The sequence below is a fragment of the Stereum hirsutum genome (genome assembly GCF_000264905.1).
Source record: "Stereum hirsutum FP-91666 SS1 unplaced genomic scaffold STEHIscaffold_27, whole genome shotgun sequence".
Classification (NCBI taxonomy): Eukaryota; Fungi; Basidiomycota; class Agaricomycetes; order Russulales; family Stereaceae; genus Stereum; species Stereum hirsutum.
The window spans coordinates 282965-308956 of NW_006763157.1; the positions used below are offsets into that span (position 1 = coordinate 282965).

Below are 25992 nucleotides of genomic sequence, written 5' to 3' on the forward strand. Positions count from 1 at the left end.
CAATGTCTAGATCCATATCCTTCATTTTTGATCCGCGGATTACCTTGAAGTTGGGCATAGAACCTTCCAACGACGCTCAAGTCTCCGTTCTCTAGTTGCATGCGCTATCCTCTCTGTCATATGCTTATTTTTGTGCAGCTTGGGGGTTCCTAGTCATCCTCACGCCACGATAATTCTTCACGATGAACAACGATAAGGTCTATAAACGCGCCATTAGCGTTCCGCCGTATCTTTCACCCTCAAAGACGTTTGGCCTGACGCCACATCAGGCTGGTGGGCACTTCGAGCAGAATGCTATGCTATTGTCAGGCAAGTGATCATCGCGCCATCTTGTTGTACAATGGCCACTCTGCTTCTAATTTAAGAACTCGTAGCATTTTCACACTGCTGGCCATCAGTAAATTAGCGGGTGGTTGGAGAGTTTGCGACGTGGCTTGATTTCTTATAAAAAAATGCTTGTATTTCTGACTTTGAGTAACTTCTACGTCTGCGAGAGGGACCAAAAGCGCAGCTCACTGTCCGCAGCGGTAGGTATGGCTGTGGGTCGTTCCCCTTTCCAGTGAGGATGTGTGGTTGTGCCATTAGCCGAACCTCGGCAGCGCCATCTAGTGCTCACCATGAACCTTAATGAAAATCCGCCTAGCTCTATGTTGGAGAGAAGTCATTTTGTTTTTCTAGTTTCGCCCTTAATAAAAAAATCTGCTTGCACTTTCTTGATATTGTACCCGACGTTCACCTGCGATAATTTTATTTCCTATGAGCTGATCTCGGCGGGCTCAAAGTAGATGATATCGTACGCTCACAGACAGAAAAGTAGCTTACATAGGGCCTGCCCCTCTCTCAACAACTTTGCACACTCTCATGCGGGAGCCCTGATTCTTACTCCGAATGACGATGCAAATCTTGGTTGAACCACAGAAAAGAATATGAAGTCATGTAGTTGCGTAACTGCATACATATATTATGTCGAGATGAGCATCCAAATCAAACCAAATGATCAGACAGTGCTGTGTACAAGAAAATCAACTGGGACTGCTTGGTGCCGTTGCATAGCCATCATTAGTAGAGGAATCGGATACATCATCTGGAGCACCTGAGTTTATGTTCAGTGAGATGGTACTGGCGGCCGGTAATATACCCATCCCTTGGCCGAGTAGTCCAGCCTGGAAAGAAAAAAGGACGAAAATCAGCGTTAGCATCATCATATCGAGAGTGGGTGCACAGTGATAGTAACTCTCGTACTTGCTGAGGAACAGCATCAGGTGCAGTCAGTGGCGTAGCACCGTGCTCTTGAAGAAGTTGCATTATAGCTTTGAGCCCCTTAAACCTCGAGGCCTCTAATGCGCTTCCATATTTCCCTGCTCGTGCGTTCACGTTCGCCCGCCACTCAAGGAGAAGCTTCACAATGCGCATGTGACCTCCAGAGCATGCTGCTTCGAGGGCGGTGCCGTATTCGCCTCCTTCTGCATCGACCTCAGCTCCCTGCTCCAGTAGAAGCTTTACAACATCATCGTAACCACGGTAAGACGAAGCTCGAAGTGCGGAGCCAAATTGCTCCTTTCCCTCTGCATTCACATCAGCTCCATTCATGAGCAAAAGTATTGCTATGCGTTTATGGCCGCAATCCAACGCTGCCTGAAGCGCATTACCGTGATGGCCGCCCTGGGAGTTCACCTCTGCTCCCTTCTCAAGCAAAAATTTCACGATCTCTTCGTCGCCGTGAGCCGCCGCCGCTTGAAGTGCACTCCCATAATGACCGCCTCGTGCGTTTGGGCTGGAACCGTGCTCGAGCAGGAGCCTCACTATCCCCTTGTGGCCGTCTACTGATGCGCATTGCAGGGCATCGCCATATTTCCCGGATCCATCCATATGAACGTCAGCACCTTGCTCAAGAAGCTGTTTGACGATATTGGTGTGGCCTGCGCGTGAGGCTGCCTGAAGTGGACTCCCATACTTTGATCCCTCTTCCTTTACATTCACCTCGGCTCCCTTATCGAGCAATAGCTGAATAATAGCTTCGTTGCCCCTGTAGCATGCTACCTGGAGTGCACTTCCGTAACGACCGCCTTTCGCGTTCACATCGGACCCTGCCTCAAGCAGTAGCTGGATGATTTCCTCGTAGGTTTGAGTGGAAATCTTAGAGGCATCTGTCAGCAGACTAACAAGGGGATTCTGTTGCCCTCTAGATCCCTGCAGGGGTGATGGTCGTTTTATAGCCTCTATTCGGTCATGCATGAATTCATGCAGGGCAGTCCCAATGGTTTGATAACCATCCTCTGCCTCCGAGCCATTATTCATAGCAATAAGCAGCGGGAGCATATCCTCCTGTGTACCTTGTGATGCCGCCTGTAGTGCAGTGCCGTATTTCTCACCCCGAGAATTGACGTCGGCGTTTTTCTGAAGAAGAAGTCGTACAATGGCTTTTTGGCCGCGGAATGCTGCCGCTTGCAGGGGGCTACTGAACTGGGCAACCAAAGTCTCCAATTTTGGATTAACTTCTGCCCCCATCTCGAGAAGGAGTTCGACTATGTCGATGTGCCCATGGTACGACGCTGCCTGAAGTGCTGTGCTAAATATACCGCCCTGTGCATTGGCATCGGCTCCATTTTGGAGCAGCAGACGTACGATACTAATGTTACCGAAGGCTGACGCTGCCTGTAGCGCATTGAAATAAATCCCCTTCTCTCCCCTTAGTTCTGCTTTGTTGTCGATGAGAATCCGCACAATTGAGGAAGCACCGCGATATGATGCAGCCTGTAGAGCGCTACCATACTTGCCGCCTTTGGTATTGACATTGGCACCTTTTTGCAGGAGGAGCTGTACAACACCTTCATGCCCAGCAGCAGCAGCAGCCTGTAATCCTGTTTGGTAACAGCCGCCCTGCTCATCCACGGTAGCACCCTTGCTGAGCAGGAGCTGGATAGTGCCTTCATCGCCGCGATATGACGCCGCTTGGAGAGCGTTACCGTACCTCCCTCCTTGAGCATTCACATCGGCTCCATTCTCTATTAGCAACCGTGCAATGCTGCTGTGTTCAGTATACAATGCTGCCTGCAGCGCGTTGCCGAAGTAGCCACTTTGGGCATTCACATCTGCCCCAGCTGACAGCATTAGCTCCGCAAGGTGTTGTGAACCTTGAACAGCAGCACAGTACAGTATACTTGGCGCGCGACCACGCAGATATGAGTAGTCACGATATTCTCTCCAAATCATTGACCATAAACACACGGTGGGCCGTTCCGTGAATTCCTTGAATGCAAGAATGGTGGTGCGAAGTGCTTCGGAGGGCTGTGCTACACGCGCAAAATGAGTAATCCAGCTGGTCGCTGCATATCTCGTCAGTGAGCGAACTACAGTGCCGAAGCCGATCTGCGCCCCGGTTTCCATGAGATATACGAGACAGGCATGTGCGATAATATCGTGGGCTAAGTCACCATTCAGGTGGAAGTAGCGCATGCTACTATCACGAATACGATCTAGAATCAAATATTCTCTGACAGAAGCGTGGGCAAGCTCGATGATACTGGCTGGAGAAATTTGCCGATCCCTAACGCTGGCCAAGGATATCTGCTGACCCTCGGGCCCGACAATAACGACTAAACTAGAGCAGATGCTGAGTACCTCCTTAGGGTCAAACAAACTGTCCATAAGAGCGAAAGAAGGTCGCTCTTGCACGTCAAAGGTCTCAGAGACGTTCAAGGTTGTGGTCTCCGCAACTTCGCCGATGGAGAGGGGGTGGAGTGAGAATGCGAGCCACAGCAAGATACGCCTCGCGTATTCCCGACGCGTAGTAGGGATGCTCATGAGAACTCGCTCATAGGTCTCGTCAAGTGTTGATGGAAGAGTATTCAGAGCATCTAAAAGTTTCTTTGGAGAATCGCATTCCTGAAGAGCCTTGATCTGGCAATAGACCCAGCGAAACCTGACCGAGATCAAAGTCTGCCTGTTAGTAACTACCACGTTTAAGATAAATAAACAAAAGACACACATGCCGTCAGCCTTACGAATCAGTTGTTCCACAATAATATCGAGGGTGTCGGAAGAGAGATCCCTGAATTTTGGAATCGCATACTGGCCTCGAATAGTAGAGTCGATGTAGTACGCAATGTCCTTATTTGCTTCGGGATGATCTCGAAGGTCGATTCGGTTATCGGCTGGTATGATCGAGTTAATGCTACGCAGAATGTTCATCTGTGGTCGACCAGTGAGAAGCACATGTATCCCGACGATTGACCATCTCGACAGAGAATCAAGGAAAGCGGCAACACGATCGAACTCGTCCGCGCACTCATCAAGCGCATCGACAATAAGATAGACATGCTTAAACGTCGGAAGCATCGCGCACAGTGTTGATTTCAGGGCGTCGACAGAGAACTCGCTCAGACCCAGAGTCTGATCGTGGAGATGCTGGAGAGCGTCAGGTATCGTGGAGGAATGCACCAGTAACTGCTTGAGGCATGATCGAAGCATGTTCTCGCACGATTGCTTAGCTAAATCGCGTGAGTCGAAATAATGGTAAGCGAGGGCGGTGACACCCAAGGGTTCCTTAGCAACGGCGTGGCGAAGCTCCTGGATGACAGTCGAGCTAGGAGGGAGAGATAGCCAGTCCGAAGAGCCTTGAGTGTAAAAAAAAGGCAACGTAATTCGTATGCGTACCTGAGAATAGTTTTTCCGAAGCCCGCTACAAGATGAGTATCACTATTAGAAAAATGAGCATCACAGAGAAATATTTGTCACTGACGTCCACCCTGGATCCACAGAAATGAATTCTCCTCATTTTTCCACCTTTTGAATTGGGGGGAATCCAAAAGCCACTTCCCAGTCCCTTCCATATGTTTCTCACGAGCCGCGTTCTGACTTTTCGTCATGTCTGAGGTGGACAACCAAGTCAAATATTCACGACGTGTTTGATTATCTGTGCCGCATGTAATTTAGTTTTGATCAATCTGATGAATGCTTGAAGTGAATACTGGCTACGGTACGCACTCAAGGAAGATTGAAGTCGCTCATTCTGCTGAAGGACAGCAGACCTGACACCCTCCATCAACGATCGAAATACTGCAGAATTATCTACAGACAACTTAATGAGGGACATCGCGAGGGATATTAATTAAACGCACCCTCAAGCTTTTCCACGACATCACCGATGCGAACAAGCATCTTCCTGATGGTTTCTCCAGCCATAGCTCCGGTGTCATCTGCAGAGTTTTGATCAGCGCGCACATCATGGCACAAACGGACACCATGGGTACCTTCGGTGTGATCTCCTAGAACACCTAGAACTTGGTTCACCAGGGAGAGCACAGTGGCAGAGACCAACCTCCCCTCTTGAGTCGTTAACTGTGCAAACTTCTGAAGAGCGCCCTCCACATCGCTATCCTTCCCAATCATGGCCTTGAAGAACCGACCTAAAACGGAAAGTCAGCAACTATCGATCATATCAGCGTCTTACTAATGAGACCAAACTCACGCGTCCGTCCCTCCTTAATAGCCTTCGTCGCTTGTCCGAATACCACTAGCATGTGCGCCAAGGTCTCGATCATCGTTTCTTTGATCGCGAGCGTGATATCATGTTGGATGTAGATTTCGTAGCGATTGAGAAGATGAACAAGGCCTTCAAGGAGCTCGTGGATATAATCGTAGCTCTTTTCGACGTGTTTGGCAACCTGAGCAGAGTATGGAGCGTCAATATAATGATAGTCCCAGTCTAGTTCCAGCAGAGGGCATTAGAAAATAAAAACGCACCGCGATCAGCGCACTGACTGCCTTGAATACTGGCTTTGCGAAGGAGGCCCCCTAAGCAGTATGGATGAAATAGAGAATGGAAGTTTAGTCCTCCAAAATGCAGAACTTTCCCTCAACAACATCTAAGAAAGAATCACCGGTACTGGTATTAAAGGAATTCCTTCGCCTAATACCTCTGCCAATCCGTTGACCAGCTCGGCGAAAGGCTTCAGCACCTTGCGGATGGAATCCCACTTCTTTCGAAACGCATCGAAATCTTTGGAGCGGTCCTTCAGATTCCCCATCAGCCCATCGATGTCGCTAGGGATTTCCTCGATACTTTCTATAGTGTGGCCGGTCAGCTCTTTGTACCTGATTTTCGCCTGTTCGAATATCAAGGGTAACTGTTCCTCAAATGACTGGTCAAACATAATGGTGGAAAGAGGGGAGAGAACTGGTAAAGAGCAGAGGTAGTGGGTAGGTGGTGGTGGTATGGGAGAGAGATCACTGGGCGTGTGGTGCCTTTGCGCTGCCCGTGCAGTTCTGATTCCTGAATCGATGAGCTGTCACTGAATATAGGGTCGTGCAGATAGCGACGAATTTAGCCTTGCGGAATAATGCCGAACAACAGGCTCACTTCAGAGTCCTAACAATAGGATGTGGCGCGATCTTTTGATCACTCCCAAGAGGAACCTATGATGTACCCTTGCGTCTGGATACCTCGCGTCTGGATACCTTGTCGACGAGCAAATACTACAATCAGCTCTGACTGTTATCGAAGTATAAAGACTGCCGGGAGAGCACAACATAGAGCCTCTGAAAGCGATGTCCCTCATCTTCCCAGCTGGAGGCGTGTCGAAGGCGTGGTCGACAGCGGCTCCACAGCGGGACCAAATTAATCAGATACAGCTATATCTGACTTACATGATCAAGCACACGCGGCTAAGATCCCGCTTCTCGAGCTTTCCTACAACATTCTCGATCAACCGTGGTCTTGATAATTCAGACACACGAGGGGAAGGGGCCTAATATGCACTAATTGACGGGCAAAGAGATTCATCAGAGAACACAAATGCGCATGGCGGTGATGATTTTGCCGCTGAGGGCGTGAAGTGGAGATCTAGCCGTTTGCAGATTACTTATATCGGAGTGACAAGGGGAGAGAAATATGGGGTGCTTTGTGTAGAGTCACAAAATCATGAATGACTTTCTATCTCACAAACGCAGAAACTTCCTCTTGTTAACTGGAAGACCATCTGTGTAAGCTGTGTGTAACACATCAAAAAGTCTACAGGCCCGTGCACCATCACTCCGTTTCAGGCACCCACATACCCTCCTCACATCACTCTCCCCGCTGCAGTGGCAAAATTCTATACAAGCGGCTGAAGCGTGTGAGAAGAGAATTAGCTTGAGAAAGGAGAGCGGGAAGTGTGACAAAAGTGAGTGCGGGGACGAGTGAGTCGAAGTGATAGAACGGGAGAGGAGGATGCCATATCGGTGCACGACAGCGAACACTACTAATGCAACGACGATGTCCTGTCCTACGGGATCTAGTCAATGCGTAATAGTGCAAAAACAAAGGTCCGTTCTTCACAGAATTCGAATCTGTGTCAAAGAGCAGCTACTTAGGGAGTCTAGTTGGCGCCTAATCCTAATCCGTTACATCGGAAGACTGATAGTCAAGCTTCTCGGCTTTACCGATATATGCCAAAGCCAAAGCCAAATACAGAACCAATCTGATCAGTTTTCCTGGGACCACATTATCCTTTTGCTGTCCGAAGAACATTCTCAGAATCACTAAAGCACGCGTAGATTAATCGTTGACATCGTCCTTCGACCGTTTCGCCAAAGGGTTCGTCTTACTAGCCCAGTGAGACGAGCAGAGCAGCATGCTGCCAAATCACAGAGAATATACCCTGAGAAATCGCAAGAAGGACGTGACGATGAAAGACGAGGATGTCTACGTGTATGTGTGTGCAAAGTGGAAAGGAAAAATACTTCACGAGGACTTACTCGTAGGAAGAGTAATGTATTGGAAAGGGAGACAAACCTGGGCTCCACCAGCGGCGTGAGGAAGCGAGAGGGGCGATGACGGGGGAGAAACGGAGGCCAAGGGGGGATGAGGTGCGAGGGGTTAGCGTGGCGTGAATGCAAATGGGGTGCAGGCAAAGAAGATGAAGACGACGAAGAGGAGAGAACATTGAACACACCTCGGACAGTCTTCTTGGTAGATCGTGAGCGCATGCACCGACACACCAAACACATGTTGGTGACCTTCATGGCGCGGGTCATGCATACCGTTGACAGGAGATGAGGTAAAGCTCTGCCTCCTGGAAGTGATGCTACAGCAAATGTCAGCTGGTGTGCGAGACAAAGTACGAGGCACAGAGAAGGGAGCGTACGTGAGCTCTGAGAAAGTCTATACAGACATCGACCGATTCGATCCTATACAATAAACCCGTCTCAAGCACAAGCGAATCGCCAACATGGCTCACGCGTGCTCAATCGCGTCGTACAGCTCAACCAATCGATCATGTACCGTTATGTAAACCACATTTCCAGTCGAAGAAAAAGCGAACGCACCCTCTCCTCCAGCAAACACAGATAATGAAGGTGAACCGGTGATAATTATTGTGGCGTTTGGATGGGCGCTGTCGAGGGTGTGGAGGTCAGGCCGGGGAAGCGAGCGCAGGTTGAGATCGAAGTTGTGTAGGGCGACATACCCGAAGTTGACGAACAGATGGAGGTCCGCATCGAAAGGAGCGAAGAGGCATCGACGCTCTGCAGCTCGCTTGTTCGACTGAGAATCATCCGTCGTGTTCCATAGACTGTTAGTTACGGAGGAAGAAGATCTTAGATGTTGCGAGGGACGGACCTTGGATAGCTGCCGGTTGAAATCTCGTCAACTCTGCCTTTGGGAGACTACTTGAATGGGAATGAGAATATATCGAGCGCTTTCACGGTCGATGCGCTCGAACCATCCATATATCCAAGAGTTGTTTTAGATTCCCATTCTGTGTGAGAGACGGGCAGTTTGCTGCACGATGTTTACGGGTTGTTGCGCAAGAGCGTTGAATGAAGGGCCTGGATGGACGCGTCGACATTGCTGTGGGTTCTTCTGGGCTTCGCCCTCACAATGTCGAAAGTCGAATGGGGGTCTGGTATGCTGGGTATGAATGGTATAAGATGTACTTTCGACCAACTGTTCGTGGGAGAATTACGTCAGCCGTGACCACGCTGAGCAAGCCAGACTATCCGCGGTTGTTCTATTGCTTTCGTGTAGACTCTCCCGTCTGGCCTCGTCCGCTCGGTGAGTCTCTACTACGATCCATACATCGGACAGACTTCTCATGCTCCTAACTGTTATGAAGATCTTTGCTTGCTCTTTTCTGCTTCTGTATGTATTTCAGCCAGACATAGTTTGAGCAGCTTGGCGCGCGTACTTGGATTCTTTCAGACTCTCATGTCCAAGGTTTTCTTCTTATCATCCAGTGATCCGCAGTGAGTATAGAATACTTATGGACCGGCAGACCAAAACTTGAAAAGGCCGAGCTTGTCTGGTTGATGGGCAGAGCTATTCGCAGAAAGCGATTTTCGCCGAGGCGCGCGAAGTAGGAAAGACGTGCCGAAGCCTTGTTCGAGGCATAGCTCCTTTATTTGTTCACACCACCTCCCAGACATCTCATCTAGGTTCTCGACTGCTTTCGACCTTAAACCTATTCTGTTCTCTGACTATGAGAATGGATGAGCGGTGTAGAAGGGTCTATGGTGTGCTAGATATCATTTTGGCCTACACGTTGGTTCGAGCAGGCACGATGAGGCAGTACGATGGCTGATCCGACGATGAATCAGATCCTTAAGGACCACCGGGATGTCATGCTAGTACGGCCATGGAATGCCTTGGAGTTTGCAGCAATAGTACCGCCTGCTGAGCAAGGACTGTGAGTGCATCCCCAAACGAATTTTCCTCAGCAAGCGGCAACCATCGCCACAGGGATAACCCGATGTACGCCACTCGGCGGGTTCAGCCAAATTCTTTTGTGCCCCGTTTGGGCGAGGCCTAGCGCCCGATCGGTCGAACATGACAATGAAGATGCCGTCATCCCGCTTCTCGTCGTGTTTTGGATCCGGGGTCGCGCAACGTGCCCGCCTGTCATCCTTTCTTTTCCGTGGAGTATATAAACAAGGGTCTGTTTCAATTTGGCTTTCTCCTCACCCCCCATCACTACTCAACCACTCCACCTTTCTATCCCTCCTCTGTCTTCGCATCTAACGCCACACGCCACACTCACATATTTACCCACTAATACTCGAAATGAAGTTCTTCACCGCACTCGTCTCCCTCGGTCTCGCCGCTGTTGCTGCTGCACAGAGCATCGCCATTGGTGCACCTGCTGATGGGACCAGTGTCTCAGCTGGACAGAGTTTGACCGTGCAGGTCGAGCGTCCCGTACGCCGTTCCTTTCCCCTTCGCAGAGCCGTCACTGATTCCCATAATGTCTTCCACCCATCCTCCATTTCAATTTCTTTCAACAAATAGGACTCCCTCACAGGCTCGACGGAAGTCGCAATCGTGATCTCAGTCGCGCCCTGCTCTTCCTCCAACATCGAATCCTGCCCGGATCCCTCCGGCCGGCTCGGCTCCACTCTCTACTCCGGTTCCTTTGATCCCGAATTCCCTACATCATCCCCGGGATCGACAGCGAATGGGTATAATGGCCCTCAGCAGAACTACACGGTCATTATCCCCAGCAATGGTTTGACCAGTGGGAATCTGGCCTTGCTGAGTGTTGTCCATCTGAGTTTGGTCGGAGTGAGTCACTTTCTTCGGTTGTCCTGACGTCTTGTTTCGTGGCCATTTTACTCTTTGTGTATGGATGATCTGTGTTGAGGACTACTCCTTGCCATTGACCAAGACGCATTCCAGGAGGCTGTATTGTCGTCGATCTGCGACGAGGCTCCGGTGGTTCGATGGTGAAGATTGCACGCTGACCTGTTTTCTCGTCCGCGCATGTTCTAGGCCGGTCCGTACCCGCTCTACGAGATCAAGAACGTTACGCTTAACATCAACTAGTCTCATCCACCCGCACTTACGCACAACCTCACGTATCCTGTCGGACTTCTCTTGCACGAACTTTAGCGCCCATATAATGGACTTTCTGCTTGCACCCATATTCGTAACACTTTATCTGCCTTCTCCTTCTCGACCTCTTGTCCAGCCTCTTCCCTAATTCCATTCAAAAATACCCTCGTAGTACCTCCCCATTTCCTAATTTGTTTCTGATTTACCGTTTTCTGGGATAACCAACGATTGTGACATTGGACTATCGAACTTTTTCTGGGATTCTGCTGTTTTACGACCGATACGTCGTCACACCACGCCAGCCGACTGTTTCGCTCCCTTCCGCATATGCGTATGGGTAATTATTGTTCGGTGCCCTTACTTTTGGAACTTTCGGACACATTGGACCAGGACACCAGTACATAGTCTTTGTGGTATAACATTTGAGCCGAGCTGCTAGTGAAGTTTTCTTGTAGTTCAGGTCGGTGGTCTCAGTTTGTGAAAGACGATGTGTGTGGTATGGTAAGCCTCTTGGCTGCGCAAACGACGACGGACAAACATTGATCACAGCCGGCGTCCTGCAGTTTCTCAACATTGACACCAATCCAACCCGACGTAACACAATGACGACTACGTTCTGTACCCTCCCCCCAGCCTCGCCCTCCAATTATGTGCCCTCATCTTCTGCAATCATTATCCCAAATGCTGCCTCTACACGGCGTTTCTCCATTAGGTGTTTCACCTCCTTCGTCTCCATCTCCGTCGGACTGCCCATCTTCTTCGATCTGCACAGTCTCGTCCTTGATGTTTCGCCATAGCGGCAGATGGTCGTGTTGCCCTCGCATCTCCAACCCGCTCATTGTTCGCGAACTAGCTTCATTCTCATCTCCCATCTTGCAAGTTGTACCTCGTGTCCCGTCCGGTCCCGCCTCCCATCTCATGCCGTGTCACTCATCTCGCTGCGTCCTCGGTGTCGTTCCGAACGTGCTCAGTAGCACTACCAATACTCTTCACTAGCTAGCTCACTGTATTACGGATGGCAGGTATGAATAATGCGTACACGCTACGATCAATGGCCAAGCCCGGGGACGGAACGAACCGCACGCTCGCGAGTTTTCGTTGGGTATGTAGCTGTCATGCTCAGGCTCGTCCGCGGCGCGGGGGGTGCACGCGGGTCGTTTTTTGTCACAGATGGCCAACATCCATTCAAGATGGATGTTGGGGCTGATCTCAAGCACACGGTAGCAAAGATTTCATCGTCGGGCTACATAGGGTACTTATGAGCGTGTTGTGGCGAAATGATGTGGCGGGATAGATCAAATAGATGCAGTGTAGATGGGATCTGGAAGGGGAGTCGAGTGAGCCCATGCGTGAGTCTGAGTAGAGAATCTGAGGCAGACACGGGTTTTCATTCGTTGAGGGTTTGGGCACCTTTTGTTATGCGAAGCTATACAGTGGGTGACTTTCCGTGGGGCGTTTGTGTGCGTTCTAGAGGCCTAGAACACAGAAAAGAGGCTCAGATCAACATTTGACTGGCTGAGAGCCTCGTATTTGTGCTTCTGTGCGTCAAGAAACACTCCTAGACTGCTACTGAAAGTCACCCAATGTGCTCAAATCGGTTCCCTGATACTCAAGAAAGATCAACATGCATTAGCAAGACTTCGATTCATCATGAGTTCGTCAGCCACGTGAAAGAAAGAAATATACAAAGAAAAAAAATATTTATCGTGGAAACCGTACTGCGAAAACAGAACAGGCTGATGAAGGATTCAGGAAGGAGCAACAGGTTGTGGTTGGGTTTGGTGAAGTGCCATGTAGGCGTTGTTTGTACTGGTTGATTTCTAAAGCCTTCGGAGCTTGAAATGGAGACGCGTCAGATCACTGTCAGATCTCGAGCTTGCTCCGCGACCCTTCCCAACCTGTTCCCTGCCTGAAAACACCACAGATACACGCGTTTGCGTTCCATCGATTTTTACCGTTATTAGCTAAGTGTACTGATACATGTCTTTCCAGCTCGCCAGAACCTCAACTAGTCCCCACTTCGTACACGCAAGTCGCCGCATGACTTGCCGTTTCTGTTGGACTTGAGCCAGCGATGTCTGCCTCCCAGTCTGCTTTGTCTCGTTTTCCACCTGAAGTCCTTGGAGAATGTTTCCTATCTTGCGTCGATGACCGTCTTCCGACCATAGCTTTAGACGAGGCCCCGGTGTCTTTGACCCTCGTATGCCGCTCTTGGCATAACATCGCGCTGACGACTCCCCGCCTTTGGGCACGTCTTTCGATCGAGATATGGAACCGCGAAGAGAAGCGCCTGGAGCGTATAGTGTCCCATATGTCGAAGTTATTAGAGCGCTTTATGGCCGTGCCGTTGACTTGTTCACTCCGATTCTTCGACGATTGCTCTCGAAGCGACGAAGAAATCGACCAGGAGAGCGTCTTGTGTCGACCAATCATCGAGCTCCTACTCCAACATGCGCACCGATGGTCAGATGTAGTCATTCAAAGCCCTGATTATGTCGAATCTTTGACTTCACCGTTGACCATTGAAGCGATATCTTTCCCGAATTTGCGGCGCCTTTCCCTGTGGGGTATCGACACGGATCAATTGACATTGTCGCTCACGCCGGAACAAACTCCATTACTGGAAGCGCTTGTCGTTCCCTCATCAGCCCTTCGGTTGTGGTCTCTTAATTGGTCACATCTGCGATCACTACATATCCTTGACCACGAAGACGATCCTGAGTATCTGAGCGTGGTCTTCGCGACTTTACCAAGTTGTTCTCAGCTACGCGAACTACGAATACAATGTCATTGTTTTGAAACCGACGAAGCTATCATACCCCTACAAAATACGGGTCGAACCGTCCTACTTCCTCATTTGACATACCTTTCCCTGGCCACAAACCGTGACGATCTCATTTGCGCTTTCACCGACAAAATCTCTGCACCCGCTCTTATCACACTTTTCCTTGAAGGCTTCGATGCTCGCCATGCCCCTCGCAGCGTCATATCTTTCCTCGAGCACCATTCCAAAACCATCGAGACCTTCGATCTTGGACCACGCTGCAAGGCAGGCCAGACAGGTCTAGCGTCGCTGTGGAAGCGTCTTCCGAATATGAAACACCTGAGGCTTCATCACGACGCGTCTACGGGTGACATATTGCGGTCGCTCATTCGTCACTACCGAGACAAGGATGTATTCGAGTATCAGTTCCTCGAAGAACTCTCCATGGACGTTACACCCGACATTCTCGAGGCGGACGTTTTTCGCACGATAACACAGTTCCTGCAAGCATTCATCTATCTGGAACAATATGACACCCTAGGGTTGAAGACTGTGCATTTCCGTATTGCATGCGGTGATCCAGGACGCGGAAAACATCAGGAACAAGATCCGCATGTGCAGGTAGCGTCGAGGTTGACGGAGACGCTGCAACATCTGCTGCATAGCGGACTTCTGAAGGATCTGGATATCGAGTTTGTGGATGAGAGGCTGTGTATGAAGGAGCAGCCGAGGGATGGTGCGGTTTGGACGTTGGACGATCCGGATGCCGGATATTATCTTGAACATGAGTGATCTTGTTGGGGCCCTAGTACTACTTAGGCATAGCAAATCTCAAATATATGGTACCAGTACTTCATTTCACCATGCAATTTCTCGTTCCCTGTTGCTGGATGACTACTTCGATTGTACACACCAAGTCACGGGACCTTCTAGCCACTTCTTCGTCAGGAACCTATTTCAAAAATCGCCGGCCTGTGCAGGTTTGACGGAAACGCCCGGCTTTTTGCAAGCAGGATACAGAGCAACCGCCGAGAACTAATTACACGAATAACATAGTCCGTGGTCGAAAGCGAAAGATGAGAAAAATAATAGCGGAGCCCGATGGCAACTAGTCGAATTCAGCCGTCACTATTGTTCGTCAACCACCCCACATTTATAGCCTATTTTAGACAATATGCTCTCCGTGTCGAGCATATCAGTCTCCGTGGGTGCATATATATCGAATGAATTTGGGCGACATTCTATCACAGGGGCGAGATAATCCTGCTTCTGATCAATGCCGTAGGACGGAAGAACGAGATGGGAGAGATGGGGGACGAACAGGGGAGAGTGTGACGAATGGGAGAGTGTAGAGTGCGAGAGAAAGTCGATAACGGGAGATAGCGCGCAAGGGTGTAATCCCCTATTGCATGCGTCGCGATCGGAGTCCAGTATCAAAACACGAAGGCTCGACATTCCAGCGAGAAGTGCGCGCGCGACCCTCTCGTGGGGATGAACCTCGCACATCCTCACAACCTCTACCCTCTTCACCAGTGGAACCAGCAGTCTAATGATCTCGTCATGCATACCAACACCTCGCCTCTCTCTCGCCATACTTGTCCTATTCGACAAGTTGATCTCCAACCACTTCACTGCTGGTAACCTCAACCTACTCAAAATCGCCACCGCCACCTCCGCCCTCTGTTTCGCTAGCACCATTCGCCTCAAACATGGGAGTTCGACGACGACGTCTTTGGGCCACTCTTCGATCATGCTGAGAGAACCAGGGTTATCGAGAATGAACGTTTCGAGTGAAGGTGTAGATGCTAGGATGGTCTGGAGTCGACCGTAGGACCTCCAAGTCCCACTCATGTGGTCTCCTAGCTCCAGGCTCTTCAACCCCGCGAGACGCTTCGACGTCGATGCCCAGTTCAAATCTACACTCCTCAATTTTAGCCTCTTCAAACTCGACGCCACACCATCGCGGTTTAGAGGGAAGTTGAGGGTTCCTCGGCGCGAGATCTCTTCGTGCCCCGGGACGTATGACACTTCGAAGCTGCTGAGGTGCGGATTGGGGCCACGAGGAAAGGAGCGAATTGAGAGGGAGATGTAGGTGTAGTTGGTCGAGGAAACAGAGAAAGATCGAATTCGAGGATTGTGTGATGTGGTGAGAAGGGATAGACGTTTGCTGATTTTGTCAGAATCGGTGAGGTAGGATGTGGATTCGTATTCAGAGTCGCTGAAGGGATGTTTCGAGTGTGAATTGTGAGGAAGGAGGTGTGGATACGTTTCGACATAACCCTTTGGAAAGTTGAAATCGAAGTGAAGGTCGAGAGGATGGTTCCGTGAACGTTTTAAGAGGAGTTTAAGGATTGGGAAGCGGGGTGCAGATTGTGTGCATGCAACAGTACTCCAGAGGTGAGAGCTGGAGAGGGCTATATCGCGCCATCTACCGCAGACGTGAGAGACGAGGAGAGGAAATGGGATTGACGAGCCAAAACAAATGTTGGATGAACCGAGCGCGAAGATATAGTCGATAATTTCGGGTGGCGTCCTTTCGACGGCGGATTGAGAGTCGAGAGCTAGAGACGACGTCGAACAAGATGACATGGTGAGTTCTGATAGCAAAGGTCAACCTGAAGGCAGCACTGTTCGTCAAAGAGATGAAGAATGAAGTGTGCGTGGTGGGCGGTATGATACAGACGACGCCCTTATAAGCAATCTCAGAGAGGAGCGCTTCGCTCGTGCATCATGTAAAAGTTCTGCAGAAAGGGCGCTTCTTCCAAGCGCAGGCGACGCGGATGTGGAGCTGCAAAGAGTAAGACCGGCATCCATGCGCATCTTCCAGGGTTCATTCCCGGCGGCGATGACCCCAGAAAGCAAGCATGCGCAATGCGCGATTGTCGGTGGTACGTGGTGTGAGCGACACGCACCTTTTGAACCAATTACCGTACATCGCAAAGTTTGACTCTGCGAGCGGCATCATGAACACCTAGAGGTGTCTGGGCTGTAGAGGTTGAAGGAGTCAGTATGCATATGTATTCCTCGGACGAACCAGTGAAGTCTGCTTCATCCCGAGGGAAGAAGGAAGAAAGGAAGAAAACGGTAAGGCGACATGACGTACTGTCGCGTGCAAATTTTCTTCGCACGTTACCCAGAAAAAAAAAACTCGAGATCATGTTTTCGAGCGCTCGCAAAAATTCCCGCTACTTTAGTAGTGGGTTCTTAGGTTGTACTTGATTTTGCCTCCGCTTCGCAATAAACTGATGTTTCGGTACTGAATTGAAGGCTGTGCGTCCTTTTTTCCCAACTTCGGCGTATCCGCTTGATTCCGCGCACTGCCCCCACCTCTCCAGCGCCACCCTATATGACTGTCACCGACGTCCTTTTCATCCCCCTCCCTTCCACTTCGCCCTGCTGCACTTTTCCTCGAATCAACAACATGCATGAATCTTTTGGATCTACCGCCACCCTTCCCGAGCCATGTGTTGTTTCCCTCCCCCAGACTGATATCACTCGTACGTTCCTCATCAATATCAGTTCGTCTCCTAACATGACCTTATTACATCAGTCTTATGCACACCTGCCGCAGATGACAGCGACGACGACCTGTATGGTGATGCACCTCCCCGAGATCGGTCAATACCCCCCGATGCTTGGGATCTCCCGCAGACCGACATCGCTCGTACGTTCATCCGTCAATGTGCACTTTGCCCTCTAAAATGAATTATGTTATATCAGTTGTATCGACACCCGCCGCCGATAACAGCGACGACGACCTATATGGTGATGCACCTCCTCGAGAGCGGTCCATACCTCCCGATGCATGGGATGATGCTCAGCCCACACCCGCTCGTCTGTTTTCCTCTTCGTTTCGTTTCATCTGGCGCTACTGACGCTCGACAAATAGGAGTACGTACAGACTCTGGTGCTGAGAGCGCCTCGTACAGTGGTGTCTTTCTTCGTGCTCCGTTAATCCCTCTCGATGCTTGGGATGACGTCCATACTTCACGCGATGTTACAGAAACTGGTTCGCCCATCTTTCTTCACCGCTGCCAATCGATACATAGTAACAGCTTCATTCGCGCCAACGCATTCGTTGGCCTCCAAACCCGTGGACTTACTTGCTCACGTGCAGTTCCTTCTGTCTCCCGTTTCGGACACCTTGAGTCCGCCGTCTACACACCAGCTGGTGCGTCGTACTCGTTATGCCTACTTGTATTGACTTTCCTGATTCCAGTTCCTGCAGAGACTCCCGTTCCCCTCTATTCGTTGCATGCTACGAGCCACCCTCAGCGTCCTGCATCGGCTTCACCGTCTGTCCGCAACCCGGCCCGCAATACTTTCTGTACGCTCTTTCGCTCTGTTATGTCATGACCAATTCCTCATCCACTCTTTTTGTTATAGGCTATACTTCGTATTCACCTTCGTCGTCCCACGTCTCGTCTGCGGCCTGCATGGCACAACCATTCGCCCGTGTGGCACCTTTGTCCGCCCTTGTGGCTCCCTTGTCTGCCCATGTGGTGTCTTCGTCTGGCACTGTGGCATCTCTGTCCGCAGAATCTTCGATTCAAAATACATGTCCGACTTTCGTTAGCCCCACGATGCCCCATAATGTTACGTCTGATCCCATGTTGTCTGCGCCTTTGACACACGGTACTGCTTCGGGCCATTCCATTGAACACATATATGATTTCAAGCCCACACAATGTGTCCAACAGTTATTGACCCCAGACGGTGTACCCTGGGCCATCCCTTCGCAGGAAAGTGCCTCGCGTATACAATCGGACAAACGGTTCCGACAGTATGAAAAACGTGGTTCATGGAATTGCAATCGGCACCCATCATTGAGTCCTCCGCCACCCGTTGCGGACCTCGCTTATCTCCCTACTCGTTTATTTAACAACGTGAATGAGTCTTTTAATCCTTATTTCGTTTTCGATGGTGATTATATCAATCTGCGGTATCATCTCTCTCTGCACGGTATATCTGTCGTTGACCGGTCCGAGGCAGAATGTCTTGATCAGCTATTGTTGCACCTTTTGAGTGGAACTTGCGCATCTTGTGTGGACAAACCTATCTCACGAGGCTGCGCCGCGTTATGGGATGAATACAATGGACGCGAGGCTATGATTCGAGGTGTTTTTACGCTGGTTAAACAGTCTCTTTCAATCGAACGCCTTCTCGTAGTCGTTCATGCACTCGGTCTCCGACCCTTAGGTTCAAGTGACCACACTCGTCGTAATTTACTGAGGCAGATCAAAGACTACCAGGGCAGCTTATACGCTGGCCATGCAGGACAATCGTCGCCTTCCGGAAATTCTATGCAACATCCTTTTGAATCGCTATTTGGCATGTCTCTTGCCGCGATAAGGAACGTTGCTCGTGGCCATGGTCTCCACACAACCGGTATGCGCAAAGAAGAACTTATTGATATTCTAATAGAACACGGTACGGATGGTTATTGTACAGCGCTTGACCTCCTTGATTCGTCCGGTTGTGCTGGAAATGATGTTCTCACTGTTGACGAAGTTGCTACCGATCCCAACGACATCGTGGTCTCCATCTTGGAGGGTGTACTGACATCCAAATTTCGTAAATTGAAGGCATTGCGTTCCGTCTTGACTGCACAAGATGTGGAGTGGAGACCTGATGACTCTGTGAAGCAGCTTCGCCGTCATTTGAAGACGCACATCACTGGATTAAAGAGCTCCATGCGAAAGGCAGAAAAAAGATCCCGTCAAAATATTATTAATGAGCAACGACGTCTTGAAGAGGACAGTCGTATTGATGCCAATCTCGAAGCAATCAGACGTGATTGGCCCCAGTTAGTTTCGACTGATCTGAAAGACCAAATTGTGAGCATGTTCAAGGATCAGACATCTTCACAAACTCTCGCTTCCTTCACTTGCGCTATTTGTGCGGAATCGTGCCTTGCGTCGGAAAAGCGCACTCTCTTAGCTTCTGATGTAGACGTACATCGTCTTTTGAAAGGCCATTTACCAGGCTCTGCCGAAGACGAGACATACCTTTCTGTTGCCTTCCCCGACACGTCGCTTCGCCCACCCCTTCCCTTTACGACAGGTATACTCAAGGATGCACTAGTCGACCCGAACGGTGTATCTCAAGACTCCGACGGTAATACCATACTACATACTTGCAAAAAATGTAACAGCACGCTGAGGCGGGGTAAAGTGCCTCAGCTTGCAATCGCAAACCAGTTATACCTTGGGCCCGTCCCTGATGTATTGAAGGATCTCACAATCATAGAGGAAGCTATGATTTCCCGATGCCGTGCAAAAAGCTGGATTATTCAGATGAATGAAGATAAAGACAAAAAGACAAGTGCAGAACATACGCAGGAGCACCAGGACTCACGGTCGAAGTTTGGGCGTCAGCATGGCATGAAGGGTCACGTTATTATATATCCTCAACGTCCTGAACGAGTGGCCTCACGATTGCCGCCGTCGCTGGATGAGCTTGGGGCCAATATTTGCGTGTTATTTGTTGGCTCTAAACCTCCAACTCAAGAGTGGTTAAAAGCAAAAGCAAAACCGTTGATTGCTCGTGCTCACAAGGTTCGAGCAGCGCTACTCTGGCTGAAACAGTGGAACCCCTTCTATCACGACATTGATATTGATGAAGACGTCCTTGGAACCCTCTCCAATGACCACGCGGGTGACATTGTCCCTGTTCACATCGAGACGGTATCTCCTAAGGATGTCAACGATAATTTGACCTCTCGTTATGACAACATCAACTTTGCAAATAATATTGATGGCGATGGTGATATACCGTTCCAAAGCATCGTTGTGACGAATGTAGACCAACACTCTACCGCAAATGAACTCCGAACTGCCGCTCTGCGTCACTTGAAAAAGGGTTCAAGCTACCTCTCGGTTGCGCATGACATGAAACCCGTCAATGAATGGTTCAACCCCGGTTTGTTTCCCATGATTTATCCTACATTATATCCATATGGTATCGGAGGTTTTGAAGAAGATAGCCGTGTATCCCGACTATCATTTCACCGTCATGTCAGACATCTGTTTGACTTGTCTGACCGCCGCTTCCAGGAACATTATTCGTTTTTGTTTACTGCGTTTAGCATTATTCAGCGCCGAAAGGCCTTGTTGCATTCAAGTTTAAAAGTCAAACGGTCAGATTTCGCTAACGTATCGTCTACTTTTGCCTCTGTATCTCCAAAGGCCGTCCACGATGTTTCCGAACGTGTGGCTCGAGGTGACACAAAAACAGCGTATAACGATGAGGAACGAAAAGTGCTTAGTCTGATGCGTGAAGTTAATGTGGTGAACTCACATGTACCTGGTTCTTCAGCTGCACGCAAAGTCATGCGGAACGAGATACGTTCGCTCATTGTAGACAAAGGATGCCCTAGTTTTTATGTCACTATTAATCCAGCAGATGTTTTCAACCCCCTGGTGTCGTTTTTAGCAGGCTCAGATATCGACATTGATGCCTTGGTTCATGAAACTGTTCCCAAATTCAAAGATCAGCACTTATTAGTCGCTAAAAATCCTGTGGTGGCCGCTAAATTTTTCGATATATACATGAAAGCTTTTGTCTCAGCCGTTCTGGGTTATGATCCGAAACAAAAAAATACAGATGGAGGAATATTAGGGACGGTCAAAGCATATTATGGGTGTGTTGAAGCTCAAGGCCGAGGAACGCTCCACTGCCATATGCTTATTTGGGTTGAAGGAGGCCTCAATCCCAATGAATTGAAATCGAAATTGATGAATGATGACGAACAGGGCTTCAAGGCTCGTTTGATTGCGTTCTTGAACGATACTATCAGCACTTGTATTCCCCCAGATCCAGGCCCTGAAACATCTACGTTGTCTTCCGTTGTAAATCCTTGTTCTGTTCGTGGAATACCAGCATCCCTGACAGGCGATGCTCGCGATCAGGCCCTGCAAAAGGATAGACATTGTCTTGCGAAAAAATGTCAGAGCCATCGCCACACAAATACCTGTTATAAGTTGTGGAAGGGATTTCCGAACCCTCGAGAGTGTCGATTCGCGTTGGATCCTGAATCGTTCCAAGCGGAAACATCTGTTGATCCTGATACAGGGGAGATATGTCATCAATGTTTGGACGGTATGGTGAACAATTTCAACATGACGATTCTGGAGTGCGTGCGCTGTAACATGGACATAAAGTTTATCGGCTCGGGTGCGGCTGCCAAGGCGATTTTGTATTATATCTCAGATTATATATCAAAGCAGCAACTCAAGGCCCATGTTGCTTATGCTGCACTTGATTTAGCTGTTTCAAAACTCGGTGATTACGATCCGTCTGAGGACATACTTGATAAGCGTGCCAAGGCACTCCTACAGAAATGCGCTTATGCGATGTTGTCTTCGCAAGAATTGTCTTCGCAGCAGGTTTGCGCCTACCTCATGGAAACGGGAGACAAATACACAAGTCATAAATACTCAAATTTGTATTGGACAAGCTTCGAAGGCATTATAGAATCGGAACGACCAAGTCCAGAATGCTATACATCTACAGACGAAAATGATGATGCTGATTTGGTTGATGACCATGATACTATAGATAGGGTCCCCAACGCGTTATACCCAGACGCAGAAGCTGAATCCGATAGCGAGGACTCCCATAATAGCAATGAAAATACCGCAGAAAACAATGAGGCGATGAATGAAGACACCGATGATATTGAAGAAGATGTCGACGAACAGATACCGGTCGCAATTGGTGCACAGGGCGAATTGATTGCTAGGGCTGGCAGAGCCATGGATTATCAACTACGAGACAAATATTTAGATGAATTACCACTTTGGGATTTTATCGCACAAACAGACAAAGAGCCTATGCGATCTAAAAGTGAATCTGATGATGCAGATGAAGACGATGCCACTGAAGAGTTAAATGACGTTGAAGAAGAATTCGTTGTTTACGATTCTAACGTTTCCGCCCATAGCTTGGAAGGAGATGGTACAGCTGCAAAGGAATTACCTTCTCTCGATGACTTGCTGCGTAATAAAGGTAATAAACGATATAAGTTCAGATTCAATGAAAGCCATGGTGAATTTGGCACCCGGCATTTGAAGTTCCTCTCCGCTTTGCAGAGAAAGGTGCCTGTTCTCGTCGGACCTACTCCCCCGCGTAAAGATTCGAAGGCCAAGCATACCCGCTCTCGTTACTGTAGGTTGATGCTTATCCTTTTCAAGCCCTGGAGACATGTGTCAGACTTGATTGGAGTACATTCAAGCTGGGATGAGGCATTTGTAGCTTTTGAATCGATGTGCTCTCCCCAGGCTTGTCAAATTATGACCAACATGCAGGTGTTGCATGAATGCCGTGATAGCCGCAACGATCATCGTGTACGGACCCGTGCAAACCATCGCTACCGATTTGATCCTATTGCTAATGACGGTGGTCGTAATCGAAGCAATGTTGGACCAAATTCATTAGGACCTGACTTGGACGAAGTTGATGCCCTCGGTGTGCTTTTCAGTATCCGGGGGGCTCGTTCCGATCATAACGAAGCCGACAGTACTGATGCAAATGCATGTGTAGATGCCGCGAAGGATATAGGGCTCATAAACGACGAGTTACCCCATCGGGCCACTCAAAGAGTAGTGAATGAGGGCATCGAATTTGAGGGGACCTCGATAGATGAAGTGTGTATTGCTTCACATGACAGAACAAAGGAGGATTTGTGGCGGCAAGCATATATGGATCGAAAGCAGTATTGGAAAACTCACAGTGCGATGGATATCAATGATTCTATGCCGATCATTCCAATGAATTTAGATCCGAACTCAACAAATACTCATATCACAAGCATGTCGGACGCCCCTGCTTCAAGCTCCACTGAATATGCACGACTAGCAGTTCCTGACAATACAGAACCTTCAGCAGATTTGATACGTGAGGTAATTGGGGAATATACATTAAATACAGAACAAGCTCGGGCGTTCAAAATCATTGCAGATCATCGGATAAACGGCAGTCTGGGTGAAGCGCAATCGCCGCTCAGAATGTACATAGGTGGACAGGGTGGAACAGGTAAATCCCGTGTTATAAATGCGTTGGAAACCTTCTTTAATCGCCGGGGAGAAACACGAATGCTGAAGTTGTGTGCATTCATGGGTGTAGCAGCAAGAAACATATCTGGTTCTACTCTGCATTCTTCTTTGTCTTTATACCAACGAGGTCAGCGTGGATTGTCTCCACAAGGGAAGCAACATTTACAAAATATGTGGGAGGGTGTACAATATTTGTTCATTGACGAAGTGTCTATGATCAGTTGTGAATTGCTCTATGACGTGCATGATGCTCTCATGGACGCTAAGGGAAATTCAAAACCTTTTGGAGGCATCAACGTCATTTTTGCCGGTGATTTTGCGCAGCTGCCGCCTGTAAGTCAGACCAGCTTGTATGCGAATGTAAATGCATCTTACACCCGGGTATCAACCAAAGACGAGAAAAGGCAGCAGAAAATAGTCATGGGAAGGTTACTCTGGCTATCTGTAAGACATGTAGTAATTTTGAAGCAACTTATGCGGCAGTCCGGTGAGCACAATCAGCGATTCGTCGAGCTATTGAACAGACTAAGGCTTGGTATGTGCAATGATGCAGACTATGAATTATTAAAAACGCGAGTGGGGAAGAACGCGAGCATTGATTGGAGCTCTGATGGTTGGAAAGACGCACCTCTACTCTTCTATGGAAATGAGGCAAAGGACAAGTTTAACACAGACGCTGTCTTAACATATACCCAGCGAAATAATCAAAATTTACACCATTATTATGCTGTAGACAAGCTCGGTGGAAGCGTGATAGAAAACGAGGAACTGCAAGCTACGTTATCCGAGTTTCATTCTGGACAAACATCACAAAGATTGCCCGTTTTGCCGTTGGCAATTGGGATGCGGGTCATTGTTTGCCATAATTTTGATGTGCCCGGAGGCGTAGTCAATGGTACCGTTGGAATACTTAAACACATCCGGTACTGGACAGACGATAATGGTTTGCGGCATGCAACATCTTGTGTTATACACGCCGAAGACACTTCCCCGGATCCGCTTCCAGGTCTGCCACCGCATCATGTCGTCGCATTGGCCGAGTCTGTGAATATTAAATTTGAAAACAAGTATTCATATAAACGTTGCACTGTTAATCGTACACAGTTACCTATTCTTCCAGCCTACGCTTTTACTGCCCATAAATCGCAGGGTCAAACATATGAGAAAGTCATCGTGGACTTAAAAAACTGTAGGGGCTCGGCGGCGCCCTATGTCATGTTGTCGCGCGTCAAATCGCTTGAAGGTTTATGTATCCTGCGAGATTTCAAGATATCAAAAATACGTTGTCACATGAATGAAGATTGCCGCAGGGAGATGAATCGTCTCGAAAAAATGAGCTTGCAAACGATCATTGATGTCGGCTCGAATGATGAACGGAAGATTGCTCGTGAAAAATTGACAAGCATGTGCTCTTCTTCAGAGCAGGAGCTTTCTCATCTGCCGCTAACCAGCGAGGATGACGCCAATTGCCTGCAGTCCGGAAATCAGCGCCTGGACGATTTCCAGCGGCGGATGAGGGGCTCCCCTCTTCCATTGACTGCAAAACGCCCCCGAGCTGCTGAGACGCTCGCGCCTGTACGCAGTGGGAGGAAGAGGAGGCGATTCGACGACCCTAACACGTCGAATCCTTCGAGTTGTGTGGTACATCCTGGTTTGGGAGGTGTGTATATTGGTGTTTGGTTTTTACCGCCACTAACCCCTCCCCTTTAGGTGCTGCCCGGTCCCCTGAGAACGCGGTCACATTGAACGTTACAGTGCCTAGTAACACTAATTGTACGTGTATCATGTCTCCCAAATCGAGCACTGGGTGATTAATATTTTACAACTCATTCATCTAGCTACCCCAATTCGATCGTCTCGCAAGAGACGGCGCACAACTCTTGTACTCTGACCTACCGCAACTTACATGATCAACGTGACTAGGTTTCTCCCTGGTCTGTAATTTTTCCCAGTAAATTACCAAGGCTGACTGACTGATGGATGGATTTAAGACTATCGGCAACCTTTGCGAGCCAGGGAAAGGACTGTGCCACTTCGTACCACAATGGGCAGCTCACCCATGAGCTGCACCGGGCCGTCGGACCGGCCTCGCCATGTCTCAGACCAATATTCTTGTGCTTGTCTCCCCTTGCGTGTCTTCCCTTCTGATGAAGGCATGCATAAATAAGCCACATTCTATGTATTACAAGCATCCCACTGCCCTCGTTTGACTTCAAAACTCTGTACTCCTGAGCAAAGGTCTCACAATAAATATTCTGAACGTTTATATTCACTGGGGCCTCTCAAACAAGGCAAGCGCATTGTATCGTACACATCACATGAAGACACAAGCTATTCACGTTCAAGTACGGCTACCTTGTACCACC

The 25992-nt window shown here is 49.0% G+C and overlaps 10 protein-coding genes across 10 annotated transcripts; 6 read left to right on the plus strand and 4 right to left on the minus strand.

Annotated features, from left to right (window-relative positions):
* Positions 1-1632: 1632 nt before the first annotated feature.
* STEHIDRAFT_69578 (uncharacterized protein) lies at positions 1633-1869 on the minus strand (the record flags this gene model as incomplete). Its single annotated transcript, XM_007311422.1, has 1 exon — positions 1633-1869. A coding segment is annotated over one exon (237 nt), but the record flags the coding sequence as incomplete, so codon positions are not given.
* Positions 1870-2496: 627 nt separating this feature from the next.
* STEHIDRAFT_24537 (uncharacterized protein) lies at positions 2497-2679 on the minus strand (the record flags this gene model as incomplete). The annotated part of the gene is made up of 1 exon (XM_007311406.1): positions 2497-2679. A coding segment is annotated over one exon (183 nt), but the record flags the coding sequence as incomplete, so codon positions are not given.
* Positions 2680-2745: 66 nt separating this feature from the next.
* Positions 2746-3213, minus strand: STEHIDRAFT_69607 (ankyrin; the record flags this gene model as incomplete). The annotated part of the gene is made up of 1 exon (XM_007311424.1): positions 2746-3213. A coding segment is annotated over one exon (468 nt), but the record flags the coding sequence as incomplete, so codon positions are not given.
* Positions 3214-9955: 6742 nt separating this feature from the next.
* STEHIDRAFT_126517 (uncharacterized protein) lies at positions 9956-11382 on the plus strand. The gene is made up of 3 exons (XM_007311485.1): positions 9956-10174; positions 10265-10537; positions 10745-11382. Exons 1-3 carry the CDS (start codon positions 10040-10042, stop codon positions 10796-10798), a joined length of 462 nt encoding a protein of 153 aa, XP_007311547.1. The 5' UTR covers positions 9956-10039; the 3' UTR covers positions 10799-11382.
* Positions 11383-12881: 1499 nt separating this feature from the next.
* On the plus strand, positions 12882-14363 carry STEHIDRAFT_116606 (uncharacterized protein; the record flags this gene model as incomplete). The annotated part of the gene is made up of 1 exon (XM_007311486.1): positions 12882-14363. The coding sequence occupies one exon, from the start codon at positions 12882-12884 to the stop codon at positions 14361-14363; it is 1482 nt and encodes a 493-aa protein (XP_007311548.1).
* A 336-nt stretch (positions 14364-14699) lies between these two features.
* STEHIDRAFT_116607 (uncharacterized protein) lies at positions 14700-16160 on the minus strand (the record flags this gene model as incomplete). Its single annotated transcript, XM_007311487.1, has 1 exon — positions 14700-16160. One exon carries the CDS (start codon positions 16158-16160, stop codon positions 14700-14702), a length of 1461 nt encoding a protein of 486 aa, XP_007311549.1.
* Positions 16161-19828: 3668 nt separating this feature from the next.
* On the plus strand, positions 19829-20599 carry STEHIDRAFT_69556 (uncharacterized protein; the record flags this gene model as incomplete). Its single annotated transcript, XM_007311419.1, has 1 exon — positions 19829-20599. A coding segment is annotated over one exon (771 nt), but the record flags the coding sequence as incomplete, so codon positions are not given.
* Positions 20600-21121: 522 nt separating this feature from the next.
* Positions 21122-22075, plus strand: STEHIDRAFT_45631 (uncharacterized protein; the record flags this gene model as incomplete). The annotated part of the gene is made up of 1 exon (XM_007311415.1): positions 21122-22075. A coding segment is annotated over one exon (954 nt), but the record flags the coding sequence as incomplete, so codon positions are not given.
* Positions 22076-24451: 2376 nt separating this feature from the next.
* STEHIDRAFT_38883 (uncharacterized protein) lies at positions 24452-24697 on the plus strand (the record flags this gene model as incomplete). The annotated part of the gene is made up of 1 exon (XM_007311412.1): positions 24452-24697. A coding segment is annotated over one exon (246 nt), but the record flags the coding sequence as incomplete, so codon positions are not given.
* Positions 24698-24754: 57 nt separating this feature from the next.
* On the plus strand, positions 24755-24979 carry STEHIDRAFT_37212 (uncharacterized protein; the record flags this gene model as incomplete). Its single annotated transcript, XM_007311411.1, has 1 exon — positions 24755-24979. A coding segment is annotated over one exon (225 nt), but the record flags the coding sequence as incomplete, so codon positions are not given.
* Between the last annotated feature and the right edge of the window lie 1013 nt (positions 24980-25992).